The sequence below is a fragment of the Molothrus ater genome, chromosome 5 (genome assembly GCF_012460135.2).
Source record: "Molothrus ater isolate BHLD 08-10-18 breed brown headed cowbird chromosome 5, BPBGC_Mater_1.1, whole genome shotgun sequence".
Classification (NCBI taxonomy): Eukaryota; Metazoa; Chordata; class Aves; order Passeriformes; family Icteridae; genus Molothrus; species Molothrus ater.
Genome location: NC_050482.2, coordinates 65,222,380 through 65,240,669, shown reverse-complemented (window position 1 = coordinate 65,240,669; position 18,290 = coordinate 65,222,380). Strand labels below are relative to the sequence as shown.

The 18,290-nt window shown below is 41.0% G+C and overlaps 2 protein-coding genes across 5 annotated transcripts in view; one reads left to right on the top strand and one right to left on the bottom strand.

Moving 5' to 3' along the window:
• The window catches only part of PPARA (peroxisome proliferator activated receptor alpha), a 76,559-nt gene extending 69,322 nt beyond the window's left edge, over positions 1-7,237 (top strand). For all 4 annotated transcript variants that reach the window (XM_054514809.1, XM_054514811.1, XM_054514810.1 and 1 more), the window contains one exon: positions 13-7,237. In XM_054514809.1, the coding sequence (XP_054370784.1) occupies positions 13-260 (248 nt within the window). In that variant the 3' untranslated portion in view covers positions 261-7,237. The remainder of the gene's footprint in view (positions 1-12) is intronic.
• Positions 7,238-10,165: 2,928 nt separating this feature from the next.
• CDPF1 (cysteine rich DPF motif domain containing 1) lies at positions 10,166-18,053 on the bottom strand. Its single transcript, XM_036401190.1, is given in 3 exon segments — positions 10,166-10,315; positions 15,757-15,868; positions 17,941-18,053. Coding segments are annotated over 3 exon segments (375 nt in total).
• Positions 18,054-18,290: the final 237 nt, after the last annotated feature.

Here is an 18,290-nt window from a genome sequence, read left to right as displayed (position 1 = left end):
TTTTGAGAACAGATCGTCCTGGTCTTGTAAATGTAGGACACATTGAAAAAATGCAGGAGAGCATTGTGCATGTACTGAAACTTCACTTGCAAAACAACCATCCTGATGACACCTTCCTCTTCCCAAAACTTCTCCAAAAAATGGCTGACCTCCGACAGCTGGTCACAGAGCATGCTCAGCTTGTTCAGATAATCAAGAAGACTGAATCTGATGCACATTTACACCCTTTACTACAGGAAATCTACAGGGATATGTATTAAGGACTTTTAGTATTTTTTTTCCACAATATTTAAAGACAGAGAAATACAGATGGGAGCAAAACTACTTGTACAGTTATGGGCTGTTCACTCAGCCCAGAGCAGGAAAAATCTAAAACTGGGGAACTGGAGTGTTACACTTCTTTTGGTTTGGGATCTTTTGTCTTCGTTTGAAAAAGTGCTGCAGAAAAATACTGGTCAGAGTGCTCAGTGAAGTGTCTTACAATGGTTCTTTTATTTGGAAATTTGAAGATTGGTAAGGAATACATATTTGTATAATAAATCAGAATGTTAAGTAACAGGAATGAACAAAATTGTATTTCCTCTTGGCTTAGTCATTTTAGTATTAATATAACAAATTCAGCACCTTCCTTCCAGGTATCTGCACAATCAGAAAGACAATGCACTTTTGCCTAATGGTAACTACTGAGAACCAGCTAACACTTTTTCTTAAAGCATTCAGTCTAGGTGTAGCAAATGGCTGGATATTACTGTCCATACACTTCTAAAAATTTGGAAAGATTTTTCATCCATTGTTGCTTTAATTCCATGAAATTATGTACATCTTATCTAGTGTTATGTTGGCATACTTAGGATTAGCAGGTTTAAACGACAGTTCTCTTATGAAATTAAACAAAATCCAAAGAGTTATCTAAAAGACAGCAGAGATGCTCTACAGGTGTGTCTTGAAGATAAACTGATGGGACCTTTTTGTTTCAAAAGTCTGTTAAGGAGATGTGAAAATATAAAAAGATACTGTATACCCTGTATTTTGGTAGAACTTGTAATAGCTCAGATGCAGTTTTGACATAAAAATACTATTTTGAATTAGCAAGAGTTTTGGAGAGACTGAAAAATCTGATCCTACCCTAGGAAAAAAAAAAGAATTTAAACTTTCCAGCACTGATACTGCACTCTACTGCAGTGATAGATGCCTCCAAAGGAATAATTGGATAGGAAAGGCACCGGCTTCCTCTAAAGTGTCTTGGCAATATAATTGTTTGGACCTGTTTGCTTCTCTGAGGAATGCACTGCTTCATTTTTTACCCACTTGGATATATTTCTATTCCTTCTTTGGCCTCATGGATAGAAGTATTTGGTACTTGTTTTCACCAGATTTAGTCCTTGTGGATAAGGTGACAGTAATACCAAGAGCAGTGTTTGTAGGTGTTAGACAGTGTCATAGGATGGAAGGCAGCACAGCTGAGAGTAAGTTTATTGTGTTCCTAGGAGAAAGCTGGTTTTTTGCTGTACTCCTGCTGCAAAAGAAGCCACAATGAAATGGCTTCCTGACTTTGCCACTTCATGGCAAGTCTCTTTTCTCAGAGAGCTGCCCAGAAGTGCCAGCTGCATGCAAGGCACTCTGCTATTTCTCTTTCGTTTCTTTGATACAGTAACCTCGCATTATTACAGCATAATTTTACTTTCTGTTTCACAACAACGAGGTCTCAGAAGCAATCCCGGCATTTTCACTACAGTTAACCTTTCAGTGGCACAGGAGGACACTTTGTACTTGTTTTATTGTAGGCACCAGAATCTTCACTGCAAGGATTGAGTGATGAAGTGAGAACATCACCTTGTCATTCCTATTTCTGTGGCAATGCTTGTTTCTGACCAGGCCCACAGGCACAGCTGGACACTGGAAAAATTACAGGTTTAAAGGCAACTTGGGGTTTATCTGGGCAATGATTGTGGCAGAAGTTATAGATAATTACAGATACATTTAGTGTGATATATTGAAGCACAGGCCTCAAATTTGGTGAGCATCTAGGGTGGGATAGAAATAGTAAATGCATGTGCACAAAACTTCCTCCCCTTCCCTGTTGCCAGCAGGAAGAACACTCAAACACTCAGAGAGGAATGTTGGTCTTGCCAGGAACCCTCAGATGAGAAATGGGCTGCCTTTTGTGTCCCAGAGCAGCACACAGTGTGCCCTCAGAAACAGAGGATTTTAGGAATGCTGCTGCTTTATTCTTCCAGCCAACCCTGTTTCACTGGGGAGCTGTGGGGTTTGGGCCATGGAAATAATTGATCTGAGATATTGCTGATGCAAGAAGTTGTCAAAATATCAGCCATTCTGGGATGCTGTTCAGAAACTGTAGCAGCCAACTGTTAGTTTGTCCTCTAAAAAAAAGGATAACTTGAAATATTTTCCCCCCGAAGTCAGATTTTTTGCTAAGGGCAAATTTCAAAGTTGTATCCCATAGTCTAAGTGTACTGTAGGTTCTGAGGAAAAATCAGACACAGTCAGTGTGCATAACTATTTTTGCAGCTCTTGTTCTCAAAAGTGGCTAAAATGCTTTAGTAACACTTTAAAACATGGAAAATTAATAATAAATACTTAAATTCTCAGCAAAGCTATAAAGAAGGGCAAATAGAGTAACTCAGTGAAAGACATAATATTTAGCTGTTTTAGCACCTACTTGTAAGAGTCCTGTTATTAGTATGAGAAAAGTGAATAATTTTTTTTGTTATTTGAAAGCCAGTGAGAAATTTTTGACTATTTCCTCGGACATTAAAGGTTTGATTTCTGTTTTAAATTAAGTTGCAGACCCTTAATGAAAAAAAAAAAGAAAAAAAAGAGAACGCATCTCTGAATTACAGAAATATGAACAAGATGTTAACACAGCCTAAAATTCTGGATGTCTGGATGGATTCCACTGCCCACACTGCTGTCCTGTGCACATTCCCACAGTCACCTCAAAGAGTGGCATGGGGCACACAATTCCCTTCCCAAGAATTAATGGGCAAAAGAATTTCTCATTTCTACATTATGCTTTTAAGGAATTACATTTGCTCCTTCAGGAGATGACTACAGCAGGTTTTGGCCAAGGAGATTTTAAAGTTACTCAGTTTATGTCCATTTTTTTTTTTTTTTAATTTGGAATCCAAACTAGTCTCAGATCTATTTCTGATCAATTACTTTAGCATCTCCCCTATGTGCAGATAAACTAATACTTTAAAATACCCCATCTATGGAGGGAAGCAAAGTGATCAGATTTTAGGATTAAAATGGTATTAAAGATTTACTGGCTCATCAGGTACAGTTGGGATCTGATTCTTGCCAACATAACTCATTTTACTGTCATAGCATGGAAGAACTCTGGTTAGCAACCAGACCCCACAAACAGCTCAAGGTGAGAGACAGCAGATGGATAGAGAAATATCCTGGGAAATAATGGTATGACTTAAGTTTTCAGCAAACCTACAGATTACTCATTTCTGAGCATTGTTTGGGGGGAAAATATTTATTTATTTATTCTGGTGCCCTAGGTACATTTTGTCAAAGGGGAAGGGGGGAAGAAAAGGAAGGTTTTGTGCCAAGTATTAGGGAAATCTGAGGTTCATTCTTTTCTCCTCCTTAAATATTCCCTTTAAATCCGCTGTTTAAAAAAAAATAGTTACTTTGTACCTTTCAAAATTTCCGATCCCACTTTTGCTTTAAACACAAACTGACACCTGATAGGAAAGTTTCCATTTACAGAAACAACATCTTCCATTGCATTTAAAGAAACCACATTTTGTGTTAGCTGCCATTTCCATGTGCCTTTGTGCTCTGGTTCCAGCAGCTGCTGCAGAGCTGAAGTGCTGCCAGCCAGCAGAGTTTTGCATTATTCCTGCCCCGTGCAGATCTCGGAAATACCAGCAGTTGCACTAAGCCTGTTCTCATGAGAGAGCTGGCACAAGGCTGCACATCAAAGAGCTTATAATAAGCATCTAAACATTTGTTTGTTTATTCAAACTGCTGAAACCTGGGGAGATTTATTCATCATGAGAGCTGGGTCACATACGATTGAGTTTGAATTTCCTCATTCCTGACGGAAAGCCTGGACAAAGTTGGGCCCCATCTGAGGCAGAGCAGCTGGGGGATATCCTGCTGTGGCTGCAGAGGAACAGTTTCAGTCTCTCCTAAAAAGCTCCCTGTGACTTCACTGAAAATCTGCAACTGCATTTGACAAATGCATTTGCAGCTGTCATGGTACTGCTTAAGCATAAGGTCTGCAAATAATGGTCCCTCTCAGAAACCCCTCGTCCTTTAGGAAGTGTTGGAACGTAAGGTGGAGCGTGGTATCTGGGCTTGCTTATGTCCCAAGTGCTTTCCTGATAATCAGTTGCCTATAATTTTTTGTATTTAGGTTTAATCAGCTTTATTATCCTTCTTTTACTGGAGATTTAAATAATATGTGGGTTTGAGCTAAGATTATTGATATTGTTATGTGTCGTGGGATTTTTTTAATTTAATGTAATACCATTTCTTCATGTTTCAATTTATAAAATACAAGAATATAAATGCAAGGTATAAACTTTCACTAAATTAATTGCAGAGGTGCTTAAAGAAAAATGTGTAAATTATTTAATTTAAATATTTGTTACATACTTTATCTTGTGAACCCTTTGTACAGTGAGGAAGTATTTCCTTTTATGGGCTAGGGATGAAGAGGCTGATGTCAAAGACAATTTGCTATTTATTCTGTCTGGTCTTTATTGCTGTGTCATTTGTGAAGAACTATCACAAATTCTTCAAAGTTATCAGTGTTTGGTGTTGACCATTATAACAAAACTTTAAAATATATTTTCACATAGAACACAGACTTTCTTTTATTCAATTTTAATAAAAGCAAGTCTAGTTGAGGAATAGCTGCAATCCCAAAATCGAGTTTTTAACTCAAGTTCACCAATAGGAAAAATAGTGTGTAGAACTGAGTTCATCTTTGTTTTGCAGCATGGTAGCTCATTTTCCTTTGAAAAGAGCTAAAAAGAAGCTGCATTTGGTTTGTGCACCAGTGCTGGTGTTTTCTGTGGAGCTGACTTGTGGCTCACTGGGAATAACAATATGTACTCAGGATTATTCCCTGCCATCTGCCCTGAGAGCAACCTGCTGCTTTTATAGATGTATTTCAAACATGATTTGGCAGCACAAAACAAAACGTTGAAATGGCAATTTTGGTTTCCCTGCAGGAGGGATTTGAAATAGAATTCAGTCTGCTTGTAGGGATTCTGTGTCTGGTGCATGCAGGTGTGACAGTCTGTGCCTACAGCATCCTTCTACGGAAATCTGATATAGGAAAAAAGGTACCTTTCAAAGGTATCGGCCTTTTATTTTGCTGAGTGAACCACCAGACACAGTAGGTACCACAAGCACAATCTATTACAAATGTTCTAGCTATCATTTGTATTTACTTGCTTTTTATTTGTAACATGTAACACTTTATTTCCTCAAATTGCTGCAACTTGGCATTTTCACTCCATCAGTGTCACCACACAGGTATGTTGTCTCCTAAGGTGTTTGTGTCATGTTTGCAAAAGCTCTGCTGGACTTCCCTGTGCTGACCTGCAGCCACTTCCTTTACCCTGTCACCTCGTATGACACAAACCCACTGTGTAACTGAGCCCACCCTAAGGAAGGCTGTTTCCTCCTTTCTTTTTTCTATTGTGCTCACAGGTTTTTTAAATATTTTTCTGCTTCTGAAGCTGGGGTGTGTTTTTTTCTTGAGCTCCTTTGTTGCATCAGTCTTGTCAGATTCCATTGCTGCGGATGTTTCGAAACTGAATTCCTGTTACAAGGACCTCAATTCCAGATGAGCTGCCTCTGCCAGGGGATAGGCAGCAGGCACAAGAGACTGATCTCATTGCAGGCTGGACCTTAAATAAGGACTGCAAGATCAAGCACGAGGTACTTGAAGTAGTAGTAATATTTTGGTGTATTTTCTCACCTTGGGTATGCAGGTGATCCCTGTTGTGGTAAAGACACCAGCCTTATGCTCAGCGCCAGGAGTTTCGTGGCATTCTTTCCGCTTGAAAGAAAAAAGATTGGCAGGATGGGGAAGTCCTGAGCCACTGCAATCCTGGTGGCACAGCAGTCCTGTGTTGTACTCCGGGTGTGTGGGAGTGCAGTGTCACCAGGCAGCCTGTGTGGGACGTGCTGCAGAGCTGGGAGCAGGTCACCACCTCCTGCAGGTGACTCACAGCCACCCCTGCTCACCCCGGCCATGCCGGGCTCGCGTGGCTCATCCCCACACACGCAGCAGCTCTCTCTATGGAATCACAGTGCCCTGGCCCTTGGGCAGAGCAGAAACCTGCATGGTTCTGTTACTTCTTTAGTAGTAACAAACCTAACCAACGTTTCAGTGCTATCAGTGTGCTCCAGAACCTCCTCTGAGTGGTTTGACAAAGTCTGGCTTAGCAGCTTCTCGGGGGACCTGCCTCCTGAGCAGCTCCTGCTGTTCCACAGCTCTTACAAACAGTTGCTCAGAATTTTCTTTAGGAATGCAGGCACCACAGCTTAAGTGCCCCGGGATGCTGAAGCCCTTCCTCACCTCTTAAATGTTCTGTTATCTGGTAGGACACAAAAAAGCAGTGTTGTTAATGTTGCCAAAGCCTAATCAATAGAGCCAACAAGTGTTTCATTAAATCAAGATATCAATATTAAAGAGAAAGCAAAATAGCTTATTGTTTCCAGTCAGCTGTTTTGGGTACATTTGACTTCAGTGAATACAGAATGTAGAAGGAGCACATTTCCTGCAAGGAGTAGTCAAACCTAATTCTCATGGAATGCTTGTTTCCCAGTAAAAACCACTAATTCAAGCCCAGTTCCCAAGTTTCTCTCTGTTAGAACAATGCAAATGACACTTCCAAGGATGAATGGATGCCCTGGTCTCGCAGGGATTTTTAGGAAGGACAGCATATCTTGCACTTGTGAATGTTGAAGTCACATCTAGCTACACACGATGATGCATTCTCAAATGTTACCAGCCTACTGATCTAGGATGAAAAAACTTGAACTAAACATTTTTTTTCTTTTTTTACATTCTGATTTTTTCTGCCTTCTTTAAAAGCAAGAGGTTGAATTCACAGTGTTTGTATAGAGACTGTAGGAACCTATGTGCTTTAATCCTTTCAGACTGAATGTAAACCAACTTAATTTGAAACACGGTTTTGCCTTAATCGTTTTAAAAAAATAAAATATTTTTAAAAGTGAATTTAATGACATGTGATGATCTTTTATCTCCAGGAAAGGAACTCACTGCAATGTGACATTCAAAAGGCAGCCTATTTGAAGCATCTTCAAGTGATGCTTCCCTGTGTACTGTTAGATGCCTTTTGAAGCAGGAGTGGTTGTGTAACATACCCAGAGACATTGCATATACATTTATTTATATACATTACCTAAGTTTGGTGTTCACCCATCATCCAGCTGTGACCTTTCATATTCTCATGGGTTGTATGGCTGGTTTGAGACATCCATGGAATTCAACGAGTGCACTTCTGTGTGAAATGCAGCACTGACTAATTCAGTGAGCACATCTTCAATCAAATCAGAGAAGTATGTCACAGATAGCTGTTTTCCTTCCAGAATCTGGGGATATTTTAAGCTAGTAACAGAGAGTGCTGAAGTGAAAATTACAACAGAGGAAAAAGACTCTGGTTTCTTCATCATCTGTGCTCAGGAGCATGGAAGACCTGATGTTGAGCAGCAGAAAGTACTTGAAGACCCCAATGAAAACAACCTGTAAAGGTTGTGCATCCATGAAGAGCAGGAAAGGTTGGGCAAGGTATCATTCAGGCTGTGAAATCACATATATACCAAAATATGATGATACTGAGACCATAATGCTCATGTTCAGTGGGAATACAAGAATGTGGAATAACTGAGTTCTAACAGCTGGGCACAGATAATAATCCATTGTCATTCCAGGAAATACCAAGTGGCACATATGGCAGTCTCCTTTCCCCAAAGCATAAACCAGAGATGCCAGAACACATCTGCTGTCCCTCTGTGGTACCTGCTGGCTTTTCTGCACCTACCAGGTCTTCACTGCCAGGTAACTGTGAAGCAGAGGCATCCCTGACTTGGTTTTTTCCTGCTGCACAATAAATAACTGAGCTGTACTGAGCCAAATTAAATATTATGTAATTTTGCTCTGAGGTTCTGCTCTCTTTTAACACTGAGTATTTTCCCCCTTCAGTTCAACATAACAAGTACTTTAAGGCATGGAAATTACTGAGGGCTTTAAATGACTCCTCAGTCATATTGTAAAGGCAAATGTAATGGTTATGAATAAATGAGATAACTGCTTGTGTCTTAAAAGGGCACAGAGGGAGCAGAGCAGGAGGGAAAACATGTCAGAGATGAGATCCCAATCTCACTGACATTGGAACTGCACTAGGCAGGCTTTTAAAACCTGCTTTTAAGAGTACAATCTGTCATGAACAATGGGAAATCCAGGAAAAAAAACATATTTCAAGGTATGTTTGCTGGTGTAAACATATCCTGTGATCTCACATAGCCATGTTGCTTTGGCAGCTTGATTATAAGACTACAATTCCAAGGTGGGAAATTCAGTTGTGGGTTTAGCACAGGACATGCCTCTGGTGTTTATACAGAACAGATACAGACACACCACAGCTTTTAAACAGTGTTCCTAAAGTGATACTGAAATATAATGCCACCCATCTTACATAAGTTTAGTATCACTTTCCCTGAAAGTGTAATCTTCTGTAACTGTGAAAAGGAATCTGAAATGTTGCATCCTAACGTGGATCTTTTTTTCTGCATTTAGAGACATGCATATATTTTATTTATTAAAGCACTTAGGGCTTGAAAAGGCTACTAATAGGTCCATTATTGCTCCTTCAGTCACTGCAAGAAATTTCAGTCCTGATCAGAGGGCACCAATGTAGTAAGTTCAGAAAAAAGAAAGATTTTAGGATACTTCAATGTCCTAAACAACTCATTGAAATTATGTTGATTTCTTTTAACAAACACAGGTTCATTCTACTAAAATGAAGGATTTTTGATGGATTATATGGATGGAAGTGTTGGGAAAAAGAGATGTTCACCAAAGCACTAACAAGTTCTGAAGCAATGACCAGCAGTAACTCAAGTAAAAAACGGTGATTTTGTGATTAGGGAGCATTCTAGACATACCCTTAAGGCATGTGACTTGTGTTTTACATAAAAGCCACCTAAATCTTAAGACAGTCAAAAGAGAGAACTGAAGAAGCTAATTTTTGAGCTAAACAAACTGCTGTTTCCATTGAACTTTTTACCTTTTTTACTTAAGTTTTTTTACTTAAAACTGTATTTCTGACATCCCTATTACAGCTGCAGTTTATTTTTCCGGTTCAGGAAAGAATTGAGTGCATTAATGGAACTTTTCTATTTCCAGATTAATTGCTTTGAAAGTGAAAAAGAAGTCACCTTTATTGTAAAGCATAAGCCAAATGTATTCAGGGTCTTCTCCAGTTGCTGTGTTGACATGGACTGGAAGGTTAAGTGAAAAGTGACTGCATGTGCAAGGGAATGCTAAGTACTTTTATTGATTGCAGAAGCACCAACCTTCAAAGTCTCAAGTCTCAATGCTGTGATAGCATTAAGATTACCATATTGAGAAATGTAGGTATTATATTTATACTTATTTCCTCACAGCACTTTTATTTTAGACATAAAGCTTTGCATTCCCTGCCTTATGTAATCTTACAGGACAGCACTGCCAGATTAACAATTGGTGTACACAGACTTGCTTGGGTATATGCTGAATTAAGCCAGATCAATCTGTTTCGGAATTTCGTAACACCGTAGGGAGCGTCAAGAACAACACCAGGCACTAAAATAGCAAATGTGGAAACCTGGACACGGTTCCTGTGTCTGTGCTGTTTGGTTTCTTACTGCAAGCATTCCTCATGGTGACAGGAGGCTCATCTGCCTCCTCTCTGGCTCCTCGGAGCTGCTCCCTGGCGCGGCGGGCGCTGCACGGGGATGTCTGAACCCGGGCCAAGGGCAAGGAAATGTGCTGCTCTCTCCGGTAGTAGTGAGCTGATGAAGGTCACTTCTTTAAAAGGAGCAACATGATAGTCTCCAAGCAGAGAGGAGAAGCCCCAGCCAAAGAACTGTCGCTCTTGGACCTTCAAGATTTATGCTTAGTATCTGTTTATTTGCAGGATTTCTGCCGGGGCTTCCTTTTATCCATGTCTTCTTGTATTTCCAAAGGAAAGGCCTTTAGGTTTTCCTTCACACAGGGGAGGCAGAAACTTTTGGAGTAGAACAGACTACAGTTCTGTGAAGAAAATAACAGTTCTGTAAAGAAAATAGCTAGCATTACTACACAAAATGGAAATGCTTACATTCCAGTCTCATTAAACTGCATTTATATTTAGAATTCTTCTAAAATTAATTATTCTTCTTCTAGGCTGAAATATTCCAGCAATTTAACTTTTTCTTACTCAATAATTCTAACATCTGGTTAGAGCCAGATGGGTGAAAAATAAAACCCCCAAATCTACTGTCCCACTGCTCCTATTAAAGTGACCTTCACCAGCTCCCTGCTACAGGGAATAGCAACACCCCTCCTTCAGCTGCCTTCTCCTTCCAGCACCATGCACGGGTTTCCTGGCCTGCACACTGAATTCCAAGTAGGATTTCATGGCTAAGCTGCAGCTGGTGTTGCTGATGGATTATACCTGGAGAGTGAATAAAGGTGTAAGAGATTCCATGGGTTTTACTGAAAAAACAGAGTTTTCCTCTAAGTCTTGCTTGATGAAGATTTCTACCTCCTGAGAGGATCTTCCAAATTCCTGCAATGGCGTGTGAGACTTGGAGTCTCACCACACTCTTCCTCACCAATCTCCACAAAAATGGCCTAAAGGCCCACACAAGTACCAGGTACTGGAGGCTCTCACAACAGACCATCTTTTCCATAACTCCCCAAAAAACTATTCTTCCATTAATCCATGCACTTGTATTGTCCTAGGAGACTACTAAAAAGTATCACTGTTGTATCAATATCACAGAGGTGTCCAATAACCGGAGGAGTTAAATGAACTCCATTCATCTGAGACAATTCAAGTGAGATTTCATCCCTTAACCTCAATAAATGTGCCTGCTGGTTAAAACCTAGAACCACACCTGGTACTAAAGCTTGAGCTAATGGCTCCTCTGAACTCTTGATGGCAATGTATAAAAGCTGTTGTGCACAAAGAAAGTATTTTTGCTGTCCCTGTTCTGTTCACAGCTCATAGAGACCCAATATTTTTTTTTCCCCAGGAGCTGTAACCAGATGTTAGTAATTGAATAGAAAGAAGCAAAACTGATGGAACATTTTAATGTATTTGCAATATTAGAGTTTCAACAACTGAAAGAGAAACTAATTAATGTATTATTCCTTTGCTCTGCAGCAAGACTTGACATCCCTGGTTCTCTTGATGTGCTGATCACCAAATTCCAAATAGGATTTCATGGGTAAGCTGGAATTGGTGTTGCTGATGGATTATTCTTGGGGATTTAAGAATGAATAAAGACATCAGTTTAGATAGAACTGGACAAATGGATTCCCTGGGTCTTACCTAAATAGTAAAGTTTTCCCCTTGCCATGGTCATTTGCAGCTGGCCTTTCTCTGGAGCTAGGCTTGGCTATTCCTGTGTTCCTCTCCTTGTTTTTGTTCCTTATGTCACTATCTGGGCTTTAGCAGTGGATTCAGATGATAATTATATCAAAATCACAATCAGCCTGCTTCCATGTGACTTGGAAACTTGGGGAACAACTTGTCTTCATCTATTGTCCTTTTCTGCATTGACTGCCAGGCCCTTTCATCCTCAGGAATGAGTGTGAGGCCTCAGTCTCTGAAAAGCCCTGAAAGTGGATTTCAGTTGCACAACCTCCAGAGCCTATTGTTTTTTGTCTCTTGGTATCCTTAATATGTTAAGCTGCCAGTTTAAAAGGGGAGATCAGAGTTTCAGCTGGCCTGGCTATTGTTGCTTGCATTGCCAAATGGCACACAGCCCCCAGCTCCCAAAGGTGGCCACTGGGCCATGGCAAAGGAGGGGAGAGGCTGTTCCTGCAGGTGGGATCCCCACTGTCAAGATGCAGCTCCTCACAGGTAAAACAGGTGCTCATCTTGCATTATTGTGGCTGAAATGAGTTGCTAGTGCAGATTTTGGCCAACAGGAACTGGGGAAATCATCACTATGAACCACTGCACCCCTGAGCATGTAACCATAGTGCTGCTCTCTCTGTCCTGGGATTTTGAGCCTAATTTTTCTTTCAATGCCCTGTGAATTAAACTTACTAGAAGTTTAATTAAACAACTAGAAGAATTAAACAACTAGAGTTGAGCCCTACTTTTAAACCCTTATCCTGATACAGTTCTGTATTTAATCAGATGATTCTTTAACGTGTTTTCTCCCTTCCATGACCAAGGTGGGAGGGGACCATTTCAATTCCAAATTTAATAGTCCAATTCAGGCAAAACAGCTGCCAGAGCATGCTGCCATAGTTTATTTCTGTTTTGACATGAATCATGGCTGAAAGTAATATATATATAGGGATGGTATCTACCACAATACGTAAAGGAAAGGCTCTGCCTGTCCCTACCCAGGACTGACCCCACATGACTGGAAGCTGAGTGGGAAGCAGCTGTAGTATTACATTCATCACTTAATGCCTACAATCATGTGCTCAGTCACCTTCTGCTGAGGTGAGCAATAAGGGATGAAACTTGCTCCGTTTCCCCCTTCTCCAAAAGCCACCTTTTTTCCATGTCTTTAGAAAGTGTTGCAATAAAAGAGAAGTAACTATTTAGAGTTACTAATGTGGAACAGATTCTATCATTTCCTCTCCCCTTTTCTGAAAGGGTAATAGGAAGAAGGGCACTCAACCTGCCCAAAGACTTTTAAAAGCATTTCTATTATCTTCCTTTTTGTGTGGTTTTGGCATGTTTTAACACATTACAGATAATCATTGGAATTATTCCCAGTTGCATCAGAACTAATGGCACTTACCAAGGCACTCTGATAAAAGACTTGAGCAGGGTGATACAGGGTACAAAATGATTGAAGTAAATTAACTGAGTAAAAATTTCAGAGGATATTTGGAGATATTTAAGTTTATGAACACTATACAGAACAGCTCTAAGTCATGACTTTTATTGGCACAATAAAAGAAAATACACTTCAGCTAGCATGGGTTGTCTCATGAAAACCCTAAAATCTGATCTGTCTCTCAAGTCCCCTTAGGTACAAAAGCTAGCTAAAATCCCTTTGCCAAATCCAAGGTTAGAAAAGTCTTAATTTTGCCACACATTAGCCTAATTCTATTCTGAGTTACCACAATTTAAAAAGCAGCCTGCCACTAAAACCTTTCTGATTGGTCCAGCTTCTTTGCAAAGAGGCCCAAGAAAGTATGATTTTCTTCAGCTTCAATTCCTGTGTTTTAACATTTAGCTCAGCAGTGAATTGATGTACTTGGGTCATCACAAGCAGGAACCACAGCCAATACAGAGATATTATTATTCTACCTTTGTCTCTCTTTATTGCCTTGGATAAGTTTTTACTTCTCTGGACTTTATTTTCCTTACATGAAGAGGAATAGTATGTGTTTACTTACTTTGTGGTGTGGGTGTTTAAAGCACTAATTATCATTTCTGCAGATCTCTTTCAATGTTACCTAAGCAGTATTGCTAAATTCATTTTGAAACCATAGTCATATGTGTGATTCACTATCTGGCCTGGCCAGTTTGGTTAGAAATTTATTCTCAATCATTTACAATCAATGTTTTTACTTTGAGTGATACCATCAGGGCAATCTTGAAAACTCAGATAACAAGCAGTAAATGACTGACAGATTTCTACAACAGGCAAAATAAGCAGGACTTTCAAAAAGATTAGAAGCTTCCATTAGCTCACTGCAAGTATCTTCTATTCATTGCCAAGGCTTAGGTTAACTGAAACAAACTCATCTTTTCAAACAAAAATCCCCACCTTCATTCAGAAAAGCACAGTGTGTGCAAAGACCCTGAGAGGCTGAAACACTCTATTTCTGACAGCTCAAATGCCACACTTGGAAATATCTGCTGAATCCTTCCTAAATTCAAGACACTTGATTTGGGAATGAAAATAGTTAAATGTGCTCAAGTTTGTCCCAAATGTGTCTGTGTTGCCAATCTGCTGTTAAAAAGGAAGGATAATGCCCTGGCATGTCAGGGCAGGAATCAAGCCCCTAAGCCCAAACTCTCTGAGTAGCTGCTCTTGGCTCCTCGTTGGGCTGTGTGGGAGGGAGTCAGCCCCTGCCACAGCAGGGACAGCAGGGAAGATCCTGCTCATGGCAGCTTTGCCTCCACACAACTGCCCTGAGCAACCTGGCTCTGGAAACTTGAGCTCAGCCACCACAGCCACAACCAGAAAGTGCTGGCACTTCACCTAGTCACAGCCTACTTGTAGCTCCAGAATAGAAAACAAACCAAACCAAACCCTCTGAGCTGCAATCACTTTCGGTGACTTTCAGTCATTTAAATGTCAGAAGAGACTTCAGAGATAGGATGCTGAGAAATACTCCCAGTGCAGGTAGCTGGGTGTGCAAGCTCCCATGCCAGCTGCACACTGTGCCATGGATGGCAGGAAACACCTGGAGCCCCCAGCAACAAGCCAGGAATGGGCACAGATCCCTTCCCTAACAAAGGGCTCAGGGCCCTGCATCACAGTCTGGGAGAGGACTGCTCACCCTGAGACTCTGCAGGAGCCAGTGAACAGCAGGAAGACCCCAGACCCAAAATTCCCCATGGGAACAGGTGCACAGACTGTAGGGGTATAAAAGCCCAGGGGTTCCTTTGTTCAGGGCCCCTCCCAGAGGAAGCAGCCTGAGCTGTTCCTGCTGCTGCACAATTCAATTATTAAAGCTTTTTTCCTGAAATTGGACCTGACAAACCTGGGTAAGAAGTTTCTTTAACAAGGAAATAAACCCAATCAGGTGAAAGGTGTTACTGCATGCTCCTCTCAGCCCATCCTTGGTGCTGGCTGCCACAAGTCAGAATAGCAACTAAACTGAGCCAAATGTGCCAGTATCCTTCTGGCTGTGTCTGCCCATCTCCCAAAATCTGAGACTTACAGCAAACAAAGGGGCCAGTTCTGCACTGAGAACAAGGAATTAAGACAAGTAATTTTACACCACCTTTCTGGACTGTACTCAGATTTCATAGTTTAAGGTTTCCTTCCAGCTGCTACTTAAATTCATTCTTCCTCAGAGAGCAAGCATGGCATGGAACACCTCTCTTCCCTGCTCACTTTAAATATTAACTTTTGCAAATAGGATGACAGCCCTGTGCCTGTGAATGCACACCGAACAATCCATGGACATTTATATTCTCTTTATGGAAAAAAACCCCTGATCTACTATTGTCTGTGATCTATACTGCCCTTGCATTTCCTGGTGCTAAGAAAGTAGAAAAGAGCACTCCTTGTGCTTGAGAGGCTGGACTGTGCTTATCTGTAAATAGAACACTCACAGATGCTGATCATTTTAATTTAATACTGAGAGCTTCATCTGGTGGAATCCACAAGAACATACAATTATGTACAATTAACATGCATATATTAGCAGGACAAGGGGGAGCAGTTTGCTTTAAAAATGGATTGTTTGGGATTTTGCTGCTTGATATGTCTCTGATAGGTCACCAGGACTGGAACCAAAAGAAATTATTGAAGCAGCTTGTTTTGCTTGTTACTTACTGTACCAACACACACTGCTCTGCTACACAAACTGCAATGAGACCTAATGATGAGGAACTTGTCCTTGTCAGGGGTGAAAGGATCCCTCATGACATAGGCTTCTTCCAAAAGCCTGCAAAAGAATAATTTCGGGCTTTTAGGTGTATACTTCACACTTGTACTTGATTTGCTCCTCTTGCTGTTGTGCACGAGGCAATGCAGCAGCTCTCCAGCTCCTTTTCTCTTCAAAACCTTCAACTCTGCAGCTGCCTTCAGTCCTATACTGTGCTTTCTATCTCTCTTCCAAAAGTAGAGCAACTGGTGAGTGTCTCAGTGCCATCTTGCTAAGTTTTTCTCAATGCTCTACCTTAACTGTCTTCCATTTTTTATAACAGGCATTCCTTAGCATGGCCAGCTCCTGTACCCTGTCAAGTCACCATTTCAATTGCACAGCTTTTAATTAGAAGTTCTCTTCCAAAGCTGTGTGCATGTGAGTATGAAATACAAAGGTTTTACTGCTCTTGGTTATGTTGCTGCTGTAAAGCTGAGGTCCCCAGCTCTTGAAAGCAGGAGCTACCAGCAGAGAGCCTTGCAGTCACCTCCAGTGTGCTTACTTTATGGCACAGACTGTACTGCTTGCTCCAGGGTGTTGAGGGAGTGCATTTAATAATAATTTGGCAATCTGCTTGGGAAAAACTAAAGCTCTGTTTTTTCTGGGAGCTCCAGGCAAAATAGTACAGAAGCCAGTTGAGCACCTGTCTGCATAGGGCACACAGCAAGGGCACCTGGCTTCCTCCTGGGCTTAAGTAAAATTGGATTATGGGAATAATATGGATAAAAGGTATTCTGTCAACTAGTACTGCCTTCTCCTTGCCTCCACACACACACAAAAGTGTGTGCAGGAGTGTGTCCAGCACTGTGTTCCTCTCTCCTTTTTCTGTCCACTCAAACAGAAAATGATTTGGCCAGAGCCTTCCACTGTTAGGAAAGATCAGGCATCTTACCATGGCAGATCACCCTGTCAACAAGTCCCTGGGATACAAAGACAAGATTGTGTTTGCAAAGCTCCCCTTACAGGATTTGACAAGGGCCCCTGTCCAGCACATTTCCTGCAGCACTGCATTTGGGATGTGAGCAAGCCAAGAAAGATGGGGTGTGAAGCTGTTTCTTAAAAGCATCAATAGAAGTGTGATGCTTCAGCATTATTCTTTTGCTTTTGGCACCTGAGCAATCCAAATAAAGCTGGGGTGTAAACTCTGAGATTGGATAACCTAAATTAAGATTCACATTCAGACTCTTCAGGAATGGACCTGATTAAAGGTGAGTAATTGCTCTGCTGAGTGGAAGAGGGAAAACCAGTAGCACTGTGGGGTTTGGAATGATAAAAAGACAGCTGCCCAAGGACAACAGCCCCAGCAGGTGGTGATTAACAGCTGTTTCCATTCTTTAAGAAACTGAGCAGTCTTATTGGGGTGAAATGCTGAGTACATGCCTGACTTCCAGCTCCAGAGAGTTCCTGAACATGTCTGCCTGATGAATTCGTTGACCATGATGGCCTCCACCAGGCTACTCTTGCATTTAAAGCAAAGTGCTTTATTTTATGGGGAGTTTAATGTCTGCAGAAAAAGCTGTAACTGCATAATTTCTGGTCAAACTGTCCCTACTTAGCAGAGAGAGAAAAGGCTTTGGTTCCTGAAAATATAAATACATAGTGAGCACCCTGATGTTGCATGGTCTGACAAAGGATTCTCCAATGCACACAAAAAGCACTGCTGTTCAAAACTCCACATCATGCCAGAGAGCTCTAAGAAGTGGTTTTGCCATAGATATTTCATTCATGCTGTGTGTATGTGTTGCTCAGCTGAGGGAGGCTACAGTGAGGGAAGGGCTATTCCCTGAAATACCAGGCTGGCAGTGAGCAGTGTTCTACCAAGAAAATATTGATACAGTAGATTGTCAGTGGAGCTAGGAAATAGGTTAAATACAGATTTTGGCATGGTATTGAAGCAGGGCACAAAAACTTATTGTTGCTTTTCCTACCAGCACTGACAATTTTTAACATTCCTTCTCCTTGGAAAAAAGGAGATCACTTTAAGCACCAAGTTCAGGGTCAGTAGAGCACGTTACTGGGCTCATGCAGTGCACACTGCAAGGATTCCAATGCTCATAGCAGCAATGAAGTCTGTGATCTCAGAGGGCACTTACACAATCGAGTGAGAGTTTGGTGACATCTGCCCATAATATGTGCACAGGGCTGATAACTCACACAGCTCACATCTGAAGTCTCCTGCTGTCTGAACTTCTTTAGGAGCACCCATTTGTAAGCTACCTGCAAGAAACACACACAAAAAAATCTTTTAGCCTCAAAATGCAATGCTGGGAAATATCTGCAAGAAGATTAAAGTGACCTGAGACATCTGGCTTTGCAAATTGAAACCCAAAGGAAAACTGACAATTGCAGACCTTGATTAGTAAATATTTTCTCCCAAATCAAGTTGGTTCCCATGTCCCAGTTAAATTTTCAAATTCCTTAGACAGATCTATAAACTGCAGAC